Source organism: Pygocentrus nattereri, chromosome 21 (genome assembly GCF_015220715.1).
Source record: "Pygocentrus nattereri isolate fPygNat1 chromosome 21, fPygNat1.pri, whole genome shotgun sequence".
NCBI lineage: Eukaryota > Metazoa > Chordata > Actinopteri > Characiformes > Serrasalmidae > Pygocentrus > Pygocentrus nattereri.
The window spans coordinates 576,834-602,133 of NC_051231.1; the positions used below are offsets into that span (position 1 = coordinate 576,834).

Sequence of the window (25,300 nt, forward strand, 5' to 3'; positions counted from 1 at the left end):
AGCCTTTTTATTTACTATCCAAAACGACCAGCTAGTCTACACCTGTTAGGGTTTTATATCACTGTTGTTGGAAGAAAACCTTGTATCTCCATTTTCATTTTTCAGTTTTTCTCCTAATTTGAAAATGCCTGTTGCCTTTTATATTGTGGGTAAATTTCATGATGAATGGACCGAGAGAAACAACCCAAAATGACGTGGAAAGACGTCTGGTTCCATTGACTTACAGTAAAATTATAAAAACTATAGTTCCAATGTGTGTGTGTGTGTAAAAGAGTCAGTAGTGGTGATAGGAACCAGACATCTGAAGAGTTTTAATGCTTCCAAAGGCTATTGACTGAGACATGATGGTTTTTAATGATGGTGAAGCCATTTTTATATTGAAATCATCATTGAAAGCCCTAAAATGGTAACTTTACAGGAGAGGGGAAAAAAGCTACTTTCATTTTAATGTAAGTCAATGGAACCAGAAAAAAAAAAAAAAAATCGACGTGTTTCAGTTTTGACATAATTTGAAAATGCCTGTTACTCCTCACATTGTATAGACATTTCATGATGAATGGACTAAAAGTAACGGCCCAAAATGACTTGTTCAACCTTCTGGTTCCAGTGACTTCTCCTGTAAAGCTCCCATTCTGGAGATACGAGGTTTTATATTTATGTGTGAATGTATATGTTCTGATTTAGCTTGAACCTCTGTGCTTGTTTCAGTTCCTAAACCCACAACTGCTTCCTGCAGATACTTGATGTGAGTTTCTCATTCTCTCAGTTTTCTGCTGTTCTTTTCCTCCTTCCTCTTCTTCTTGCACCCCCTCCTCTCTCCCTCTCTCCCTCTCTCCCTCTCTCCCTCTCACTCTGATTGTACCTATAGCCGTGTACCTCCCAGTTAAACCGCAGTCCCCCCTGACCAGACGCGTTCTTGTTTGCTTATCCACGGCTAAGCGGCTCGCGTTTCTCTGACACGACATTAGGCAGGAGGACGGCGGCTGTGTTATTAGCGATGGAGCGAGGGAGAGGGCTTGGCTGAGTAGAGCTGGCTGGCTTAGCGCCGTGCGCTGGCCAGGGCACCGGGGTTTTACGCGGACAGAATGCATTATAACTGATTCATTAGCGCCGCTAGGCCTCGCTGCACCCGGGCAGCTGGGCTAGGACTCCTGTCCATCTCTCATTAATGCCTGGTTCAGTCCAGCACCTCGGCATTGTGTGTTTATCATTGGTGCGCGGCGCAGCGCCCATTATTTCTTAGCATTAATATGTTTTAAAGAGCTAAAGGTTAGCATGAGTGGTCACCGCACTGTCACTAGCGGGTGATATCTCGTATTCCTTGGCCAGAACGTCGGACGCGGTCCGATTGTGCTTTGAGGATTTATAGCTTCCCTGACTCGAAAATCAGCGAGGAGCACAAAATTAAGGCACGCTAGTTCTGCTAAGTGAATAATTTGCCAAAGAAAGTCAGAGAGCGTTCAGGTGCGGTGGGAATTAGCAGACCCGCTGACCCACGAGCGCTGACGGACAGCCTGGATTCTGTTGCCTTGACCCATGTCCCTTTCCCAATCCCTCTGAAGGGCACGATGCATGATGAGGTCAGGGATCAGCTGGCGTTTATATAATTACGGAGTGCTCGTGTTTGTGCAGACGGTGGTTTTGGTTTGGCGAATGGATAAAGGGAGGCTGGTGAGCTGGAGGGATTAACTGCTCCAGTAGGTCAGGAAAATACATGAACTTTTCTTGTTGTCTGTGCTGTGGATGCATCAGTAACAGCGCCGAGGAAAAGAAACCGGAGTGCCGGACAGCCGAGTTCGCAAACGGCTGAGGACTTCAGAACATCGGGACTTTTATTAGAGCTGTTTGAAATCCTTGAAGATCAGCTTTAGTTTTCCAGTGAAAAGTGAAAGGAGAGACGCGGACAGACTTTCTTACTTGAAATGCTCTGAATTGCTGCACGTCACAGTGACCTGCACGTCAAATAGCTGCACATGCGCTTTGTCCTTTATCAGCCATGCAAAAGGTCATTCTGTTGCTTTGGTTTTGGAAAATGTGCATTTAAAATGCACTCACATGTCATTTGTACAACTCCATTTCCAAAAACATTGGGACGCTGTGCAAAATAAAAACAAAATGAAATGATATGCAAATCATTTAAACCCAATATTTAATTGAAAATAAGAAACTTATCCAATGTTGAAATTGAGAAAATGCATTGTTCATTGAAAAGAATTTGCCCATTTTTCGGAAAACACGACTGTGAACACAGTTCATCACTGCATCCACAAATGTTGCTAAAGCTCTAAAACACAAGAAGAACCCAAATATAAACAGGATCCAGAAACGCTGCCACCTTCTCTGGCCTGAGCTCATTTAAATGGACTGAGAGGAAGTGGAAAAGCGTCCGGCGGTCCGACGGATCAACATTTGAAATTCCTTTAGGAAATCATGGACACTGTGTCCTCCGGGCTGAAGACCCCTCAGCTTGTTATCAGTGCTCAGTTCTAAAGCCAGTATTCATGATGGTTTAGGGGGCATTAGTGCACATGGCCTGGGTGACGTGCTCATCTGTGAAGGCTCCATTAAAGCTGATTGATATAAACATGTTTTATCAACATCTGCTGCCGTCCAGACGACGTCTTTTTCAGGGAAGGCCTTGATTATTTCAGCAGGACAATGTCAAACCACATTCTGCATGTATTACAGCAGCACTGCTCCATATTAAAAGAGTCCGGGTGCTAAACTGACCTGCCTGCAGTCCAGACCGGTCACCACTGAGAACATTTGGCGCAGTATGAAATGACAGATAAGATAAATGAGCCCCTGAAACTGACGATCAGCTGAAATCCTGAATCAGACAAGAACAGAAAACATCTCACTGTCAGAGCTACAGCAGCGTCTCCTCAGTTCCTAAACAAAGAAATCTATATGTACATGCAGTTTGCGTGATGTTCTAAGCTTTCTGGATCTACATTAGCTTTGTAGCTTTGCAGTTATTCACAAGTACCACCTTTTTGAAATGCTTTCAGATGAACCTCAGCAGGTCCTTACCATTATGTAACAAGAGAGCAGTCATGACATGCTTCAGTATCCGCAGGTCAGGCAGCGAAGCATGTGAAATAGATCTTCATCGCAGTGTCCTTCCTTCACTTCCATTTGAATGATGACTCTTCTGTTCTTCGCTAAATACAGAGCCAGCAGCCCCTGTGGCTTAAATTCACACACTGCAGTTGTGTATAAATATGAGGCACGAAATTACAGTGACTTGTATCTATGCAGTGCTGGACAGTACCTGAGTATCTGAGTATCTGAGTAAATGTAATTAGTTTCTGTACTTTAGTATTTTTGGTGTATCTGTACTGAAGTTTCTCCATTCTGGACTTTTTCCTTTCACTCCACTACATTTCAGAGTCTAATATCCGACTTTTTCCTCCTACATTTTGAGAAATCTGTCGTTCCTTTTGGTTTCTGTGTGTATAAAAACGTAACATGTCAAAACGAAAGAAGCGCAAAGCCAGAGCACCAATCAGGGCCCAGCGGTCACTTTGTTTAGAGCTGGTTTTGACCTGTTGGTCATACCGACCCAGTGCAGCACGCGGTTCAACGTCAGCGCAGCAGCGTAAAACTTTGGGAGAGTCTGTTCAACATAAATGATGAACTAACCTAACTTTGTGTAAATAGAGCTCAATATAGAAATATGTCCACATATGCAGTCGAGACTGACGCGGCTTTTTTCTGAATTTCTACAAACACCAGTTCATTTTATAGTAAATGAGTTTGGGCTGGTTGATGTTTATGAACAGACGCCTACAGATCAACATGGTAAAGGAGCTCATCTGTGATCCTGAGTTTAAAGCCAGTTTTTATTCAACTTAAACTTGGAACTAAGTTGTAAATAAATCTGAAACTGAAACTTTGCTTGTGTGTAAAAAGTGATTTCAGAGCCACTCGGTTCTCCCTGATGGAAACTGTTTACCTTCAGTGTTTTGTGCTTCTGATCATTTTAATAGACGTCAGCGTCACTAATTAATGACGTTCTATTAAAAGACTGGTTTACCAAGAGAGACGCTGGAGGACTTTCACCTGAAATGAGTTCATGAAGCCAGTCTGGTTATAAAAATGATAACAGGACATCAGAGCCAGAATTCCTCTTTTAGTACTTTTACTTTATACTTAAGTACATTTGAAGGGAAATACTTTAGTACTTTTACTCCAGTGGAGGTCTAAAGGGAGGAACTTCTACTTTTACTGGAGGAATATTTTACCTTGGGGGTCTCGACTTTAACTCAGTACATGGTTTGTGTTCTTCGTCCACCTCTGTATCTATGGCAGTGAATTGAAGATGCAAAGCAAAGAAAATTAGTTTGCATTCTTCCTGCGTTCAGTACTTGCTCTAAAATAACTTCACCAATGAGATCAAGAGCAGTGAAATCTGCATTCCAGTGCTAAGACTTTAGCTGTGCACAGTAAAAAAATAATATTTTCAAATTGAGGTTATTGTGACTCAGGACTGTAAGGTCAAATGAAGGGCAGTGATGCGGTTGTCATATTCGGCAACACCAAGGAAACCTTTAATACAGACATTAATTAGGCAATCATTTTGAAGAGGAAGTGCATATTTGCAATGCTTTGAACTCCAGTCGTCTCTGGGCTTGATCTGAGTCACGCCATCATTTGGAAGGATAGTCCGAAAGATTGTTTGTTTTTTTTTCTGTGTGTGCTTTAAAGCTTCCCCGTTTTACTGTGTCCTTCAGCAGCCCTGTCTCGTTCTCTCTGTGTGGCACTTTTATAGTTTGCACGTGTCTTTACCCAGGAGAAACTTACTTTGTATCAAAGCTTTTAGCTTAAAAGACTAATTACTTGGACGAATCTATTGAAAGAGGGACTTGCAGAGCAGCAGATTTTACGCCATTAGGCTCAAAATATGTTTCGTAGACCCGTGTAAAGCAATGGATTAATCACAGATGCAGTCAATCAGCCGAGACATGTTTCATAGCTGAAATCCGCTTCTTTAGTTTTTGATGGGAGATGCATGTGTCCTCTCCATGCACCTCCATCAATACATGCCCAGAAACTCGTCTCAACTCACTGAAAATGCATCCAGATCTTCGTTTATACTTAAACTTAAACTATATACTTACTATACTTAAACTCCTCCACTTGAGGCAAGAGCTCATCCCCGACCCAGAGAGGGCTCTCCACCCTTTCCCGCGTGAGAACCATGGCCTCGGATTTGGAGGTACTGATTCTCATCCCGGCCACTTCACACTCGGCTGCAAACCGATCCAGTGAAAGCTGAAGTTCACAGCCTGATGTCCCCAATAGGACCACATCATCTGCAAACAGCAGCGATGTGACCCTGAGGTCACCAAACCGGACACCCTCCATCCCCTAACTGCGCCTAGAAATTCTATCCATAAAAATTATGAATAGAATCGGTGACAAAGGGCAGCCCTGACGGAGTCCAACTCTCACTGAGAACAAGTCTGACTTACTGCCGGCCATGTGAACCTCTAGTTACGTTTGTCCCAAATATGGTGGCCACATTAAAATAAATCATGTGACGTTTTCCTGAGTCTGACATCATTTTAAAGTAATTTCAAACACAAGCACTGCTCACTGCTGCTTATCTCACTCTGGACTGGACTGATGCTGGACGGGATGCTGGTTGTTATGGTAACGTCTACACTAAGTGGTTCTGTACAAATCAGTTTGGATCTGATTACTTATAGTGTGACTGTAAATGGAGGTTTTTATGAGATTGTTGAGTAGAGTGTGTATAAACACCTCAGTCTGAATCTGTAATCAGATTTTATTGAATCAGACTGGCAGAAATCTTTGCATTTAAACACAGCCAGTGAGCCTCAACAGCATATGTTATATATAGCATAGGTTATATGTATACACATGAAGAAACATGTGGATGAAGAAATGTGGGTCCCACTTTATATCAAGTGTCTCTAATAACTGTGTAGTTACACATGAATAACATACGCAACAACACTAACTACTGATGATTTAGTCAGTGTTACAGTGGAGCTACAGAACTGCAGCCTATATAGTTACACAGGTGGATCTTCTACACAGGAACTTTCCTGTAGTGCAGTGTTAGTTACCTTTTAAAATAAGTGGACAGTTCCTGTGTAGTTACTATGTAGTTACTATGTAATAAAGGAGCGGTAATACAGAAATTTATTTGGAAGAAATGCAACACATTTAATTAATGTCAGTAAAGTTCCATGTTATAAGGGGCGTCTGCTGTTCTGTCACATTACAGACTGGTTTAAAGCTGAAACCGGTTACGGTGACGCAGCTGGCAGATACAGTGTAAATAATGTCTTAATGTAATAATGTAATTATTACAAAACTGCTGCATTACATAACTTGCACCATGGTTTGTTGATGCAGTGCGTTCACTGTGTTGATATCAGACTGACTTTAGATGAGCGAGAGATGTAGAAAAGATACCGAAGTCAAAGTGTAAACTTCCCCTAAGGGTGTGTAGCCCATTAAACCCCCTTACACGGATATGTAGACTCTGTAAATTGACACTTTTGCACTGTAGTGCACAACGTCCTAAATGAAACCCATCTAAACCGGAACAGAACGGCTAGACTAAACTCAAGCTAATTGGCCCTTAAGTCTTCCGCCACGTCTGCCTCTCCGACCTCAGCGAGATGACCCAACAATCTCCTGTCAAACGAAGTGGTGCGCTCTCCACACCTTCGGGCCAAATGAGCCGTTTAAAATCCTACGATCTTGTTTTTCTTTTTATTTTGGATTCCTCTGATTGTTATGTCTGTTGCTGATTGCATGTTGATGCACGTGGAAAGACGCAGGGAGTAAATGAACGCAAGCTGTTTAATTGCAGGCACAATAACATTTTAGTTACTCATGATGGGTAATTACGGATGTGCTGAATGGATGCTGGCAGGTTTGGGCCTTGCGCCTTTATAAATGAAAACACCTGTCAAAGCGGCTGGAGAGGAGAGTCGTAGGTAGCTGGTGCCGCCGGAGTTTAGACTTCATTAATTGAAAGCCAGAGGTTGCTGGTTTGCATGCTGAGACGGACACCTGGCGAAGTGTTGCTTCTCAAGAAGGTTCATTTGCCTGGAAGCTCTCTGGGCATCCGCTTCTAGAGCAGCACCGATTAGTCAACGGCCATGCAGAGTACAGTGTTACAAATGAAGGTTCTGTTCAGGAACGTTTTTCCTTCATCCAGGTACAAACAGTGTAGATGTTCCCTCAAAGCTCCAGCAGTGGTTCTAAGGTCTGATTGTGGAGCTTAAATCAGGTTCTCCAGGTGAAAAGTTGGTATTTGTTCCTTTTCATAACCGAATGTTTTAAAACAGAGCAGTAGAGTAAAAGCCTGGAGGCGAGGCGAGGCGAGGCAGGGTGTGTGGAGTCAGTCCAGCTTAGAACAGATCATTTCAGTGGATTATGGTTCAGTTATGTTCCCTGAGTAAAGGGACTGAGATGGAACCTTGAGGGTCTCACCCCAGTGACAGGAGGGGAACTGACCCAGAGACAGTCTAGAACCTTTATTTCTGAGAGTGTAGGAACGAGCCAATAGTATTATATATAAGATTGATTTCTTTTTTCCATATGGTCATGAAAGTTTAGAGTTATATGGTAACTTTGATTTTTTTATAATTTGTTTTCTCTTTCTAACCTTATTCTCATATTTAAAAATAAATCTATGAACTATCTGAACTTCATACTTCACCAGAGGATACTGTAGAGCCCATGGCTTGTGTTTTGGTCACATATGTGGTTTTGTGTCCTTGTTTGAATGTTCTTGTGGAAGTTTCCAAGTTTGACCCATTTTTCAAATGTGCAAAATCACACTAAATGTTCTGAATGTTCTGTTCAAAGAGCTGTTAGGTTGAGTACGTTGGTGACATCCTAGAACACGATATTCGGAAATATCGGTGAAGAGCTTTAACATTTCGGTGACAGCTGTGTGAGAGAGAGGACTGGTCATTGGTGTCAGTGTGTTGTGTTGATTCCACACAACAAGTTTCGATTCCAATTCCAAAAACCAAGACATAAAGCAGGACGTCTGGCAAAAATAAAGAGCACAATAATAACCGTGTTTGATCTTTGAGCAAAGAAATATGGAGAGCTAAATTAACCTGCTGACTGATGGATGCTGGATGGTGCCTGACGCCCTCAGGTCACCTCTTTCAGGTAGCTTATGTATTTTTCAGATATGACAAGTCAGGCACTAACTGCGACTCCAGCAGCACTGCTGTGTCTGATCCACTCGTACCAGCGCAACACACACTAACACACCACCACCATGTCAGTGTCACTGCAGTGCTGAGAATGACCCACCACCCAAACAGTACCTGCTCTGTGAGGGTCCATGGGGGTCCTGACCACTGAAGAACAGGGTAACAGAGTATCAGAGAAACAGATGGACTACAGTCTGTAACTGTAGAACTACAGAGTGCAGCTATACGGTCAGTGGAGCTTATAAAGTGGACAATGGGCATAGAAGGTGCTCCTGATGTTATGCCTGATTGGTGTACACTGGACTCACTGAAATTATATTTAATTTATTTCATTTTGTTCCCTGAAGAGGACGTGATGATCATCCAAACGTGATTTGATCAGGGGTATTCAAACTTTTGCATACAGCTGTACATCATTCAAGGTGTCTCAGGTAATCTTTTAGGGATGAGCCGGGGCCGAACGATTGGGGATCATATCCAGTTGCAATTTTTCTGACTGAAATCTCAACTACGATTTGAATTGCGATTAGTTTGTTATAAATTAATGTTCAGGCCGTTTTTCTGCCTTGAGCCTTGATCCCTGAATGTGTGCAAGACGGCCAGTAAGCCGTGATTGTGATGTCACAACACATGGAGGTTTGGTCGCCACCGATTGGTCCACCTACCGTCGGTTCGCAGGCTGTGTTATGAGGTTAAAGTTCTCATTTAAAATGTAAGACAACGGTTTTGATCATGCAGGCTGTGATTTTTAAACAGATTGCAGCTCTTCCGATTTGAGAATTCACTGCATGACCGACAAAGATCCAGCACGTATCTGCACACTCACTTTGGATGCGTTTGGAAACGGGCCTCTCTATAGAAACGTCCACTCTTCTGTCCTCCATAGGAGTCTCTGGTGCTACTGACCGTCATCGGTGCTCCTCATAATAAAGGAAACACCAGAGACGTTTTTAATGATCAACGCATTTTACTGAACATCAAACCACACGCTGTCCATCAGGGAACGTCCACTAAAATATGGAATTTAATCCATTTGTGTTTCTATTGTTTCACAGTGACCTCAGAATAAAGTCGGTCACACCAGTGACGTCAGCTAGAAGCTTCATATGAGATCATGAGCTGAATGAGAAGATCTCTGAGAACTGAGAGACACAGTGGACTCACCATGAGCTTTTCTCCATAAATCCTCAGAAAACAGGTCAAAGGAGGTCGAGTGACGTCATCGGCGTGACTTTTATTTCAGAATAAGAGACGCAGTAACACCAGTGACTCGACTCCTGGGGGACTTTTATTCTATAGTTTATAATATTGATTTGGCTTTTGTTTTATTAATGTTATTTAAATCATATATTTCATAGTCGTGTAGAGATTATTGTAATTAAAATTGCAGATAAAAGTTTTTTTTATTCAAACTATGGCCTCAGCTTCACACACGACTGTGGGGACGAGCTCTTCTGTGGTGCTTGAAGTTCAATATGAGTCATTTAAAAACCGAAATTGATAATTTGAAGCTCAAAAATGTGAAATTGTTAAAATAATTTGTTGTTTCATTTTTAAATCTCAATAAATTGTAACACTAACAAATGCTAAGGACCCAAAATGGAAATTTCTGCTATCATAAAACATATTTCCTTTGTAGTGCATTGTATAGATTTGTTTGCTGCTTGTGTTGTACATTGATGTAAACACCACTTTCACCAAAACAAATGTCTTGTTTCTGCAAAAGTACTTTGCCTATAAAGCGATGGAGATTCAGTATTTCTCGTCTGATTAATGGTTTCGTTTGTTTCAGAAGTTTTCTAACTGCTCTGCTATAGAGGTGTTTATTCTGTGTATTTTAACCTCACATTCTCTCTTTCAAGGGGAGGAGAACACACCAGGCTGGATCCCTGCAGAAGATGATGGAAGAACGAAGACCCCCTTCTGGTGTCCACTGCTGGCCTGCCGTATGCCGGTCTTTACCTCAAAAGCTCAGGACCGCAAGGTTAGCAATTGCTAATATCAAATTCCCAAGCTTCGTAAGTTTAAGTCAAACTTTCTTAACTTTTAATGGATTGGAAAGTTATGGTTCTTGTGTTCGAGACGAATGGCCTCAAGAAAAAGAGTTGCACTGTACCGCATTCAGCCGCTTCTCACCTGAGGAAATTGAAATTCTTGTGCGCCCAACCTCTGGAGGTGCGGTCGGACCACAGCCTGTAAAAGTGAGAGCAAGAACATTGGGAAATTATAAGGGGACACAGAACCTTCTCAAGTCCAGCTTGATGGAGGAAGGGAGCGGCGATCGATAGTGGCTGTTAAGACTGGTGGGCCTTTCATAGATCAAACTGCGAACCCGGGTAAGAGACAGCCTAAAAGGGTTTCGGAGTCAGTCAAAAAGGTGCAAAATCAATTTGTACTGTCTGGAAGACGATATTCTGGACTAGATTTTCAGTCCTAACATGGTTATGGGACTTGCCCTGGCATAACAGGTTGAGGTGCCAAATTACCGCTGCCACTGGGGGGAGGATGTTATAAAGTGATCATGCAATTACCTTAATGACCGTGGGACACCCGAGCATAAATCAATAGGCTGGCATTAGATTAGGCTTCATTGCTGCACCTCCACAGACAGGAAGTGAGGGCCGAGGGAGGCTTCCATCTGCGGGAGTCGCAACCTCGGCCAAGACGTTTTCAGCATCACTGCTTTCAGACACAATTTCAGACACACCTGATTGAATCGTGTGTTTTCATAATCTTCTCGACGTTTCCATCCAAAGACGTGTGTTTAAATGCTTGACTTCGGTTTCTAAGGCGAATATACAGGGTGAGTCAAAAGTCACGGGACACCGTTTATTCTTTTTTTTTTTAGATAAAAGTCGATAATAAAATAAAAAATAAAATAAAACCTGTCCTGTGACTTTTGACTCAGTATGTAGTAAAGTTTGGTCCAAAGTCTTGTGACCACGGAGAGAGCAGAGGCGATAACATTAAAGCTGTTTTTCGTACTGGTTTTTCAGGCAATACAGTTTTATATATAGAAACATATATATATATATTTATATATAGGGCAAGGATTGTGCAGTGGGACACGTACTAAACATATTAGACCACGGTTATGGACAGCTCATAACAGGCTAGCGTATGAAGTAATATTCACAATATATCCAAAAATGTTGGGATGCTGTGTAAAATATAAATAAATGTAAATAAAAGCAGAATGCAATAATTTGTAAATATAGTAGACCCATATATAACAGAACACGTATCAGATGTTGAAAGTGAGACATTTTACCATTTCCTGAAAAACATTAACTTGTTTAGAGCTTGACGGCAGCAGCGCATATCAGAAAAGTTGGAACAGGAGCAGCAAAAGGCTGGAAAAGTAAGTGGTACTAATAAAAACAGCTGGAGGAGCAAATTTGGAACCTGGACTACAGTCTGTAACTGTAGAACTACAGAGTGCAGCTATACAGTAAGTGGAGCTGATAAAGTGGACAGTGAGTGTAGAAACAAGGAGGTGGTTATGATGTTATCCTCTATCGATGTGTGTGTGTATATATATATATATATATATATATACATATGAATATATACAGTGCCCTTTCTTACACCCCTCTCCTCTGCCCTCCCAAATGTAGTCAGATATGTTTTCAAGCCTGTTGGAAAAGCACAGATGGCACCTCACAAAGCTGCTTGAGGCGAAAGCCCAGTAGTGTAGAAAGATGCATCAAGGCAAAGCGACACTTTCGGGATACTTTAAATAATGTACCTTATTTGCCACTGCAGAATTCCATATATGTGTTTAGTACTTTAGAACAGTCAACGTACAGTGAGGCTTCTGCTGAGCGGGTGTATCCAAGCTTGTTTTACTATATGTGCAAGCTGGACGCCGCCGTTTCCTCTGAAGAGCATGAAGGGACCTGAGCCAGTTAACAAATCCACTACATGCTGCATTCATGACTGAAAGATTTGAAAATGATCCCTAACGTGTAGCACCTCAAATAAGGCCACATCCAGCATGGATTCTGTGGTGGTTGGGGTCATCGCTACCAGTTTGCTGTGGGAATCTGCTCTAGTGAGGGGCAGACAGTGACATTATGAATGACGGTTTGTATGTCTGTGTCTTTACTGAGGAGGTAAGTGAGGATTACTGTGAGCCAGGCTTGTGGAAGGTGCACCTTCTTCTGGCGAGAAGGTGGGTTTAGAATGAATGACTGTAATCCCTCCATGCAGAAGAGGCTGGAGGGAAGACTTAAGTCGTCTACACCCTCTCTATCACACTCTCTCTCTTTTTTTCTCCCTTCTTCCCTCTCCCACCTCCTTCTTTTTCAGGCTCCAAACTCACCCCCTGCCTGCTGCTGCCACTGGGAAGCTTGAGTTTCTCCTTGCCAGTGCCTTGAAACATTTCTTTCTCTAGCTTTGTAAGCTGCCTGACTTGGCAGTGGATCCATCAGTGCAGGGAAGGGGAACTTCTGTGTTGTAGGGATGTTAAACCAAGACTGAAGACCAACATTTTAAAAATTATAGCCAAATGTGCCCAGCCATTTCCTCTTCTAGTTCTAAAGCAGAGGTCAATAATAGGCGGAAATTAGCGCAGGCTTCCTCCGAGACCTGTGAAGCGCCACCCCATCTCGGACAGCTGAACGTGTTCGGAGGAAAGCGCCAACCGCCAGATCTGTTACATCAGCTGATGCCTGCACTGACTAGCCTCATGTTGAGTGATGGGGGAGACGGGGGGTCACCCTACCCATCCAGAGAGAGTGAGATCAATCATGCTCTCTTGGACTCCCAGCCATGGAACGGCTGTAGCATCAACAGGGATCGATAATAGGGCCAACGCTTAGGCGGCTGCGCCACTCGGGAGCTGGTCCACCAGATTTTTGACAGTCGTTTTATGTCCTGGGTTTTTCCTCTTTATGAGCCAAGTGATGATGTGATCCCTTCCTTGTAAACGTTTATTCCTTGTATCCAGTGCAGCACAGTTGAGAGTGGTTTCTTTTTGGGACTTCTGTCATGTTCTTAGGGCCAAATCATAGGTGTGTTCTATCCATCTGCACATGTGGACGCCTTACGGTACATATCACAGTTTCTGTGACCCCTACTGCCCATCTGGCACATCTGGACACTCCACACCTGGACACTTTATTTCAGTACCAATATCTGCACATATGTTTTTCAGTATTGTCATCAATAAATCAATCATCCATCCATCCATCCATCCATCCATCCATCCATCCATCCATCCATCCCTCCAGGGAGCTTTTCCTGCTATTGTAGCCCTTGACTCTCACTTGGGGGCTAGACCCACATTTCTGGAAAGCCACTTTAGGGCACTGCCTGTTGGAAGAAGCACATTAAAATTAAACTCAACGACGTTGAATAATGTAGCTTGAGCATCTGGAGGTCACCTGAGGTCCATGGATTCTATTTGCCTGTAAGCATTATTCTGCTTGTAGGCGGACTTGGTAGGAATAAGAGATAATTGATGACAGGGTTGTCGTTGCTGCTGCAGATCTCTTTCCATCCCTCAGCTAGTCCAACAGGGAAGATGTGCCCCACTTCTGAACCTGCCAAGATTTTAATAATGCTTCACAGAATTTAAATTCACACATCCAGAGGACAGCCTGATTGCTAGTCCTTTGCTTTTAGTGTGATGTTCTGTTACATCATTATGTGTCCATTGAAGAGCTTTAATCATAATTTTTGATCTGGAATTGAAACAGTCTGGGAACATTATCAGGCCATATCCGACCCATTCTGCTGCATCAAGTTTAGAATCTATACCTGGATATAGGCCAGTTGTATTCTGTCTGAACCTGAACGTAGCCCGACAAAATTCTTTCTAAATGCTACTACCCCTGGGAGGATTGAATTTTCCATGCCAGCAGCCTCTAAACATTTCTTTCTCTTTTCCTGGAAGCTGCTTCACAAGAACATTCTCTGATCGAGGCTGACCCAACCCACAGCGTTAAGTATAGATTCCAAACCTGGCTGTTTGCCAGTGAAAATCTGTCAGGTGTAGTTGGACAAAGTTCTTTCTGAAACTCCAGAAGAGTTATGTTTGAACTTGACTGTTGCCAGAAAACAATCTCTTTAATCTTTAACAAAATTCTGTCTAAAGTTGACTGAAGTCAGACAGAATTATGTCTGAAACAGTCTGAAGTCTCACGAAATTCTGTCTGATCCCGACTGAAGTCCGACAAAATTCTGTCCGAGCTCGGCCGAAAATCTGACAATATTCTGTCTGATTCCAGTTTTAGCTTGAGACTCCAACTGTAGCTCCACAGAATTGTATCCAAACTCATATGAAGTCAAACTCATATGAAAATTCTGTCTGAATTTGACTGAAGTCCGACAATATTGTGTCCAAACTCAACAGATATCGGACAAAATTGTACGTAATCTCAACTGAGGTTTGATGAAATTGTGTCCGAACTCAACTGAAGTCCAACAAACGTCTATCTAAACATGACAGTAGTCTGACAAAATTCTGTCTGAGCCTGACCTGAACTTGACCAAGACGAACCAGTGACCAGATAAAGCTCACATCCTTAAATAACAGTACATGTCAACTTGCCTTACTGTGGCTGAAACATCCAAAATTAGGCTTAAATTCCACTTTAACCAAAGCAGGGAAAACGCAGATCTTAATCTATTAACAGTAGATAACAGGCTTTTTGATCCAGACCCAAGTCCTGCCAAAGATTTAAGAAATGATGTCTGATCCTAAAAAATCTTGACATTAATAGCAACAATTAACCCACTGGGTTCTCTCTTTAACAGCTGTTCTCTGTTAAATTAGAGTCATTTGAATGATCTCCAGGGATTTCTCATTAAGACAATATCAACACCTCAACATCTCCTGCAACTGAAAAGCAGTGAGGGCTTTAATGTCCAAGTGTGTGGCCTTGCATTGCTGCTTTACCCATACAACTCCCTTCCACCTGCCCTGGTGGAGCTCTACTCACATACAGACTGAAAGCACATCTCTTTACTTTAGAAAAGGCACTTCACCAGAAATCTACTTCACCCTTGAAAGAAAGGATATCTTTGGTTCCTTCCAGCACAAAAAGATATCTAGAGCTGTGAAGATGTGTGAGGGGAAACTGTGTTTCCTTATTCTGTTTAGTTCTTATTTGAAAGTGCTTTTAATACCTGAGGGATTTCATCATGGCTGGTTTGAAGTGCAGGATGACATGCTAAAAAAGAGTTTGGGAGTCTTTGGGTATCTTTGGGAATAGGTCTAAAATACAGAGCTGAAAAGAACCACTTTAGACACAGTGTTTTTTCCAGTATGTTAACATTGATGTAGAAGATCGTGACACTGTCCAATTAGGTTTACACTTGAAGACCAGAGGAGTGTGACTCTGGCATTCATTACTGTGGCTGGGTCAAGTGACCTTTTCAAGTCCTGAAAGCGCTTAGGGCTGATTATTTTTAGTGACCGTGACGAATCTGTACGACAATGCTAAAAGACATACAGTGGGTTGCAAAAGTATTCATACCCCTTGAACTTTTCCATATTTTGTCACATTACAACCACAAACATAAATATATTTCACTGGAATTTAATGTGAAAGACCAACACAAAGTGGTATACAATTGTGAAGTGGAAAGAAAATTATACATGAATCAAAACATTTTTTACAAATAAAAAACTAATAAGTGCGACGTGCAAAAGTATTCAGCCCCCTTTTCCCTGAGTGCAACCAATTGCATTCAGAAGTTGCCTGATGACTGCTAATGACTCAAAAGGGTCCACCTGTGTGTAATCTAATCTCAGTACAAATACAGCTGCTCCGTGACGGCCTCAGATGTTGGTTAAGAGAATATTGGGGAGCAAACAGCATCATGAAGTCCAAAGAACACACCAGACAGGTTAGGAATATGGTTTTGGAGAAGTTTAAAGCAGGCTTAGGTTATAAAAAGATTTCCCAAGCTTTGAACATCTCACGGAGCACTGTTCAATCCATCATCCGGAAATGGAAAGAGTATGGCACCACAGTAAACCTGCCAAGACAAGGCCGTCCACCTAAACTTACAGGCCGAACAAGGAGATCACTGATCAGAGAGGCAGCCAAGAGGCCCATGGTGACTCTGGATGAAATGCAGAGAGCCACAGCTCAGGTGGGGGAAACTGTCCACAGGACAACAATTAGTCGTGCACTACACAAATGTGGTCTTTATGGAAGAGTGGCAAGGAGAAAGCCATTGTTAAAAGAAAACCATAAGAAGTCCCGTTTGCAGTTTGCCAGAAGCCATGTTGAGGACACAGCAAACATGTGGAAGAAGGGTGCTTTGGTCAGACGAGACCAAAATAGAACTTTTTGGCCACAATGCAAAACGCTATGCGTGGCGGAGAAATAACACTGCCACATCACTCTGAAAACACATCCCCACTGTCAAATATGGTGGTGGCAGCATCATGCTCTGGGGGTGCTTCTCTTCAGCAGGGGACCGGGAGTTGGTCAAAGTTGATGGGAAGATGGATGGAGCCAAATACAGGGCAATCTTGGAAGAAAACCTGTTGGAGTCAGCAAAAGATTTGAGACTGGGGCGGAGGTTCACCTTCCAGCAGGACAACGACCCTAAACATAAAGCCAGAGCTACAATGGAGTGGTTTTAAAAAAAAGAATATTCATGTGTTAGAATGGCCCAGTCAGAGTCCAGACCTAAACCCAATTGAGAATTGTGGCAAGATCTCAAAACTGCTGTTCACAAACGCTCTCCATCCAATCTGACTGAGCTTGAGCTGTTTTGCAAGGAGGAATGGGCAAGAATTTCAGTCACTAGATGTGCAAAGCTGGTGGAGGCATACCCTAAAAGACTTGCAGCTGTAATTGCAGCAAAAGGTGGCTCCACAAAGTATTGACTCAGGGGGGCTGAATACTTTTGCACGTCGCACTTATTAGTTTTTTATTTGTAAAAAATGTTTTGATTCATGTATAATTTTCTTTCCACTTCACAATTGTATACCACTTTGTGTTGGTCTTTCACATTAAATTCCAGTGAAATATATTTATGTTTGTGGTTGTAATGTGACAAAATATGGAAAAGTTCAAGGGGTATGAATACTTTTGCAACCCACTGTATTGTGGTTACAAACCACCCAGTACAGTCTTCAAGTACACTTGTCTATTTTTATGTTTCTCCAGCTTTGTTCTTTAGAACAGCCTGAGTTCTCTCAGACGTTTATTCTGGATGCGTTGTGGAGAAATGTTGTAAAATCCACGGATGATTGTGCTGGGTGGTTTTCCACCTCATCCCAAAGATATTTGGTGGGATTGAGATCTGGGGATTGTGCAGGCCACTAAAGCAATGAGGGCTTTCCAAGAACCCTTTGGTGACAATGCAAGGCTTGTGACGTGAAGTATTATCATCCGTGTATCTCCATCTGAATGTGCATGAACAGGTTGAAATGGTCAGCAAGTATGTCCAGGTTCTTTGTGCTGTTCAGACATTCTTCAGTGGGAATCAAGGACCTAAACTGCTCTCTGCACCATCACACTGCCACCACTGGTCTGTAGTGTAGAATGTTAACGCCTGCTCTGTGTGTGTGTGTGTGTGTGTGTGTGTGTGTGTGTGTGTGTATATTGTGAATTTTCACAATGAAAAATGTTGTATATAATTCATATATAATGAAGATCTGGGTTGAGGCTTAAACACTTAACGTAATTTGCCAGGCTACCAGTTAATTGTGGTTGTGTTGTCATCTATGTGGCGTGTGGGTGTTTGACTGCTTCTGTTTAAGTCGTCTACAGGCGTTTCAAAAGCTCCGTGATTTTAACCCCCTACTGTGGGAATTATTACTTAAACATGATCAAAGATTTTAATGTGTTTTAAATGGCGTAAAATCTAAAAAAAAAACAAAACCATAAAATATTTTTTTCTCTAAAAACATCCCAGTTATCTCATTAATTTCAGCTGGTATTTGGAATGCATGGTAATAACAACATCATAGTAACAAATCCTGGTCATGTGATGTCATGAAGTACTTGTCCTTTCAAACTAAAAGTCCCCTTTTCCATATTTAACGTTCCACAGCTAACTTTAACCCACTTTAAACTTGTGAAGTGAAATTTTATAATGTAGGTTATAATAAAATGTGCAGCTCTTGTGATCTGAAAGTTGCTCCCTTTCAAATGGTTATTTTGATATAAAGACATTTAATCTCCCAGCCCTGGTTTGGTCTCACAGCGTAGTGCCGTGGGTTGGGCGTTGGGTTCAGAGGGACGGTTGTTGGACCGTATTTGGGTTCGGACTAATAAATTATTTCGGGCTGAGCATTTTTGCAGCTAGTTTGTTCAGTGAGTATTCTGTTCTCTGCGTGGTCCGTAAGAACCAGTGCTGTGTTGTTTTTGAGCCGCTGTGTTATGCTAAGTGGCTTATTACCGTGACTGTCCTACTGCTTGGTAGCTCATTAGTTTTATTGTTAGTACCACCTCATTGTGCTGTATTTTCCTGCTGCCTGGATCACTGCAGCATATGCTGCGGTCAGTATCGGCCTTTCCGGTGTTATGTTGTCTGGTTTTGTGATTGAGTTCTTCGTCCATGCCCCTCCAGTAGGCTATCCGGCTCATCAGTAGAGCTGATGTTCCCAGGATTGAGTGAGTTGTGTCGCGTCTCCAGCAGCAGCCCCCAAACCTGCCGCCTGACTGACTGACTGACTGCCGGCTTCAGATGAGATAGCGGAGTGGCACCTCCAGCGATAGCGCGAGTCTATTTATAACGCCGTTTGGAGAGGGACTGATTTACGATGTTGATGACTCGGAGCTGTTGCTCCTACAGGGAGAAGGGAAAAAGAAGAAACCCACACATCTTGGTCTGATCCTTGGTCATGCACGGCACGGCATGACCAGACATGAAATATAGATCAAACAATGTCTCGGAGAAAGGTGCCCTTCTCTCGCCGTACCTGCCCTCTATTGATTTAGGCTCCCCTTGTTTATTTTGGCCCAATATGATTTTTTACAAGGGCTGTCATGATGCAACTTCTCCATCCAGGCGCGTACGAAGATTACTTTCCTCTTCTCTTAACTCCAGATTCCATCGACTTCTTTCTCCGCTCTGTGAAGAACAGATGCCACAGCATGGATTACAAGCTCTTCCTTACACGTCTCCACTGAGCTGTAGCGACTTCGTCTCTCTTCCCCTCTCGCTTTTTCTGCTTCCCTCCCTCTCGCTCTCCTCTGCAGCACCAGATCCCTCCGGCAAACACAAACATGCAAACAGCAGGGGCGCCGAAAAGTGCCTGCGCATGTTTGAGAAGCACCAACTAGACCTGCAGTCATACAGCGCCGTATCTTCATCAGGGGTGCTTTGGGTTATTAATTGCTGGTGCTCTAACCCCCTTTCCCTGCTGCCCCTGTTTCCCCTCTACCTCTCTACGGATTAGTGTAATTAACAGTTGGATCTTGAGGACCGAAATTCAGAGTGAAGGATGCTAGACATGAATTAGAATATGCAGATACGTCTATGCTCCAAAAGACGGAGCAGATCATAATGGGCAGTTATTTTTTTAATGTTAGATGTGAATAATGTAATAAATATGTGTACCTGTGTGTTATTAGAACAGAAATACCCCTGGATTAGTTAAGTTTTGTTATTATGATTATTAGAAGAAAAACATTTGGATCTCTTGGCTTTTTCAATATTAAGGGATGTATCAACGTTATCTCATTTATCATTGCTCATTGAAGAGGTTGATTTTTTTATATTGCAAGTTTCAATGTTTCACAAAGTTCATATACAGCAATGAACCAAACCATTCCATACAGCGGGGTCGCTGATAGCCTAGTGATAGGTGAGCCATTAACCAGAAGGTTGCGGGTTCAGATCCCTGTAGGTATACCTGGTTGTGCCCTTGGGCAAGGCGCTTAACCCCCTACTGCCCCAGGTGGCGCTGCTCTGCTGGTGAGTTCCCAGATTGGGCATAGTTAGGCAGCAAAATGACACATTTCCCTTGTAGGACCAATAAGGTATGTACCATTCTGACCACCTAATATGCTGTTGGTATTGGTCATCCCACCAAAACAACTCCAACTCACCAAGGTACTGACCCATATCTGGCACCAAGGCTCTAGCAGATACTTGCTGTCCTGTAAAGCCAGGCTTATACTACACGACTTTCACCCTGATTTTAGCCCTGATTCTCAGTTTGGCTGAGTCTGAGCTGGTCGGCTCTAGTCTGCAGATGTTTGGGTCAGTTGAGTCGTGTTTGAGGGGCACATTTATCAAACATGTTTGATGTTTTCAGCTTCACTCTGAAGGAAATCTAATGTAAACTGGCCAGCGACTCAGTCTGACCAGATTCCTGCAACAACCAATGAAAACGGAGAAAATACAGCGAGTTAACACAGAAAAATGGTGTAAAGTCTCTCACGTGTGGAGCGAAGCTTTTTAATGAGCTGAGTTTAAGGCAGAATCGAGTTTATGTACATTTAAAACTCTAAAAATACCAAACGGATCAGATTTTTAAATCCATGATTCTCACTTCTACTTGTTTACCTGCTGCTTCTTTACTGTTTCAGCACAAGCGGCAGAGAAAACAGCAGCGGCCCCACGTTTGTAGTAATGGGAGAAGGTGAGAGTTCAGTGAGTTCAGTGAACTCCGTTTGGTTCAGCAACAGCAGAAAAGTTGAGGAGAGTACGATGTCTAATCGTTTAGTGTGGATCCCCAATATTTCAGTCGCCCAGAAGAATCTGCAATAAACGGTGGGATAGTTTGAGATGCCCAGTCTTTTTATAATCTGTTCAGACTTTAAAAGTCTTGCAGTGAACCCACAGCTTAAGTTGTGAGGTGGATTGACATCTGAGGAATTTGGAGATCAGGGCCTGAACTCTGTCATGTTCCTCAAGCCGTTCTCCAGCAGGATGTGGCAGGGTGCATGAAAGAGACCACTGATATTGGGAAATTGTCACGAAGGGTTGTAAAGCGTCAGCGGTGGTGTTTAGGGTAGTTGGCACGTGTCAAATTGATGCCCAAATGAGCGACCGGACCCAGCAGAACATTGCCCACAGCATCTCACTCCTCCACCGGCTCATCTCACAGTGCATCCTGGTGGCATTATTTTCCCAGGTAAATCGCACACTCGTCCCTCAGGTGTGCAGCTTTCTCCCTCATCTCACACGCCAACTACCAACTACCGTCTGGTATGTTCCAAACCTGTCAAGCACCGTGTTTGTGAGATAATCAACTGTAAGTGGCTGTAATGTTTTGGCTCATTGGCGTGTAAGAAATGACAAACATGCAAAGTTGTCGGCTTTGGTCATTTTGAGTGATGACGCTGCCATTCCTGTGAATTGTGCAGATTTATTTACAGATACAGGATAAGAATGTAAAGTAAAAATGAAGAGCCATGTTTTGTGAGCATTGAAGTTGATTTGATTTTTGCGAGTATGAATTTCATTCTTCTTTTGAACAGTGTCATTTTTTGCAATGAAGACAATCAGCTACCAATTTGCTTTTCTCTGAAACTTATTTATTATCTATTAATATTTTTGTTATTGTGGGCAAAATAGTCTTATAATGGGCAAAATAGTCTTGGGGTACAATAGATGTAGATCTCGAAAGAAGCATCCTGACCTTGGTGTAATAAACAATCACTTTAAAAGAAATAATTTCGCTGCTGTTGGAACCAAAACCTCATATCTCCAGTTTTGCCATTTTTCAGTTTTTGATCTAATTAGAAAAAGCTTGTTGGGTTTTACATTGTGTGCAGATTTCATGATGAATAGACTAAAAGAAACAGTCCAGAATTATTTAGACAAAAAATCTGGTTCCATCGACATTAAAAACAGTCATTTTTTCCCACATTTCCTGTAAAGTTACCATTTTGGAGATGCAAGGTTTTGTTCTGACAGCACTGATTTGCATAATTGGAGAATGAAATAATTCCACAGTAATTGGCCCATGTTGTCTCACAAATTAAAATGACCAACGTTTTTTCAGAGGGGCGATTCTGCTGGACCCCATTTCTGCAAACATTTTCTTTTTCACTGCTTTTCATGTCTGAATTCATCATTAGTTGTGAGGTCACCCTTAGAAGCAAAGATTTCTTCTTTTTTTCAGCTTTCCAAACAATCCTGACATCTGAAGGAATGCCTAAAGTTTACTTCAAGGATTTAAGTGAGAACGTAACAACATATTCGCTTTATTTTAGCATGGACTGCTTTATGAATGAGGCACAATCCAAAGCCAGTCAGAAGAGACGTCATTCATGAATATCAGGCTCGCAGCAACAGCAAGAAGAACATACAGCAATGGCTCAGTGATCAAGGCCTCACTTTTATGAAGCAGCAAAAAATGTGAGTGCTGATAGTGACCCCTTGTGGAGAATCTTCAGCCTGCTAAATATGTATGAGTGAGTGAGTTACAAGCCAAGTCCTTGGAATGCTTCACATCTAACAGCCTCTCTGTTTTTAGAGCTTGAAGAGTTAAATAAAAAAGAATTAGATGGATGGATGGATGGATGGATGGATAGATATGCAATTAGGTATATTCTGTGATAAAAAAGGCAGTGCAATAATGACTGTACAAGGAGGTGCAGGCAGCGGTATATAATGACAGTTGTTAGTGTTTTGGTACGTAGAACTTTATAAGAAAACTTCAGGTAAACAAACAAACAAACAAAAATGTGAGGAAATGTAGAATATGGCCCCTGTTGATGTTTTTCTTTTTCTTTATTTTTGCTTCCCTTGGAGGATCATCCTGTCCTAATCTGTCACTTGTTTCTTTATACCCTGTCTGTGTCGCTGAGCTCCAGTGTCGGACTGATCTTCCTGACAAACAGCCAGTCGCAGTTCATCAGCCGGCGTCAGGCAGGGCCCAGAGAGACGTTCTCTTTGGCGATGTCAGTGATGAGCGGGCGCGTCAATGTGATTCTCCTCTGCTTGGCTAGATCACAGCGGACCCGTGGCCGACTCTACTGCGGCTTGGCCCGACGGTCAGCGCTGACGAAACGCTGCGCTCAGCGGAAAGCTTTCCTCACGCCGGCAGCTCGTCACTGTCTCCTGCGTTCACGCCTGTGACAGCACACAAGTGAAAAGTGCCAGAAACTCCTGTTGGATGAAGAGATTCGGCCGTGTCCGTGTCAAGCGTCTAACGTGGCTTCTGTCAGACTCTCGAAACAGACGTGTTAGAAGAGCATCGCAGTGCTGTTTTACACGCGTGTTCAGTTAAGCACAACATCTTTTTATCGCAAGCCGTTTCTTTGCGCTGTTAACAGATTAAAATTACAGAATCTGCCACAATAATGATACCAGGGATGATCCGATACAGTTTATTTGATATTATTATCAGCCGACACTGATCCAGTCCGGTGTTTGTGTTTTCATAGATAATACAGGCACATCATTAAGACCTGATCGACTGTTAATTAATGCTTGTTTTTCAGTTGAACATTCGATAGTGTAGGGCTGCAAGTACTCTCTTCAATATCTGAATATTCTTCAAGACATGTTTTAGTTAAACAGCCAAATGGAAAAATATATTTTATTCTTATTTTTGTCTTCATTATTATTGTCATTATCACTATTATTATTATTATCATTATTATTATTATTATTAGTAGTAGTAGTAGTAGTAGTAGTATTTTATGCACTGTTTATTTTGCAGTAACACTGTACAATAGGGTACTGCTCATAATGCGACATGACACCTGACATAACCCTACATAAATATTTATAAATGCTTATTCCAGTAAGGGTCAATCGGTATAATGGCTTCATTTGCCAATTTTGATCATAGTCAGCTAAAGTAGCCTGTATGACAGATGAGGACTGTTGGAATAAGTGTTTATAAACATTTACGGAGGGTTATGTCAGTTATCAAGCTTATATAGGGGTAATGTAGTCTTATGAACAGTAAAATAAACCTATTTTGTGTTTTACTAACTTGAATAATTACAAGGAAATGAAAAAAGTAATCATAACCAATTGTTTTCATAGCAAGTTGAATTGAAGTGTTAATTCTGCCTAATCGCCCCATTTTGCTCTGGGATTTTGCTCAATCTGGCAACCCTGAACCAGAGGAAACAGCTTCATTTTTATCCATCATACTAAAAAGCTTTTTTTGGTGAACAGGAGGGAGATAAAAAAAGAACAGATTCAGTGTTGGTTCTAGATAATGACGCAAAGCAAGACTTTTTGCATTTTGTCCTCAATCTTTGTCCGTCATATAACTCGCCTTATACTTTTTAATCAAAGTATCTGCGCAGCACTGTGTCGTTTGTCTTTATCGGGTTAGTATGTACACCCTTTGGGGAATTTCACTGTAATTTACGTGCACTGTCTTGGAGCTTATCATCGTGATCCCCAAAATAATGACCTAGAACTTTGGAGTTTGGACCTCACACTAAACTGGTAAATACTCAAATTACTTTGATTAAACAAATAATAATAAGCACTTACCAGTTCAGAATGAGAGTACATGTGTAGCAAGGAGCGACATTCAAGCCAGCAGTGCTACCTTAAACTGCGATTTGTCCACCCAGGCTGTAGGGGGCAGTGTCCAGCATGTCCACGCCAAAGCCGAAGGATCTTTTCCCAGCGTCCATTCCCTTTTGGCTTTCGTCTTCATACATAGTCCGGATTGCTCAGGCCTGCCGCTGTTTTTCTCACCGCGTGGTGCAGGACAGCTCGGATGGCCCTCATGCCTGGTTGACAGATCTCTTTGGGGCTCTTGCCTGAGGGGTTGCGACCTGGATTTGCCACATTAATCTGTGCGGATAGCTGGCAGTCTCAGCATCGGCACAGACGCCGTGTTCTCCGAGAGGCCACTTCAGAAATGAGCCTGGCTGTTGCTCCGGCTTTGTGCTGACTATTTTGCTCTTGCCTTCAGTCGTGGCTCGTAATGATGTCTCAGGTGAACTCTAATCCCAGAGAGCTATCAGAGGGCCTGGGAAAGGGCTTTAGGGGGGCCATTAAAGAAGACAGAAGGCAAAAAAATCTACTTTTTATTCCTTAAGATTTCTGTAAAAGCATGAAAACTGGACAGAAAGCTCCAGGTAAAAAGCACAGTCATCCTGTTGTGTGCAACAAGCAACATTAAGGAATACTGTAGTACATGGGAACATCGTTTCCTTGGAATAAATATTCTCCTT

The 25,300-nt window shown here is 42.3% G+C and overlaps 1 protein-coding gene across 1 annotated transcript in view; it reads left to right on the forward strand.

Moving 5' to 3' along the window:
• arhgef10la (Rho guanine nucleotide exchange factor (GEF) 10-like a) overlaps positions 1–25,300 on the forward strand; it is a 263,737-nt gene that overhangs the window by 164,874 nt on the left and 73,563 nt on the right. Inside the window, exon 20 of the mRNA XM_017716475.2 lies at positions 10,082–10,203. Coding sequence (XP_017571964.1) covers positions 10,082–10,203 — 122 coding nt within the window. The remainder of the gene's footprint in view (positions 1–10,081; positions 10,204–25,300) is intronic.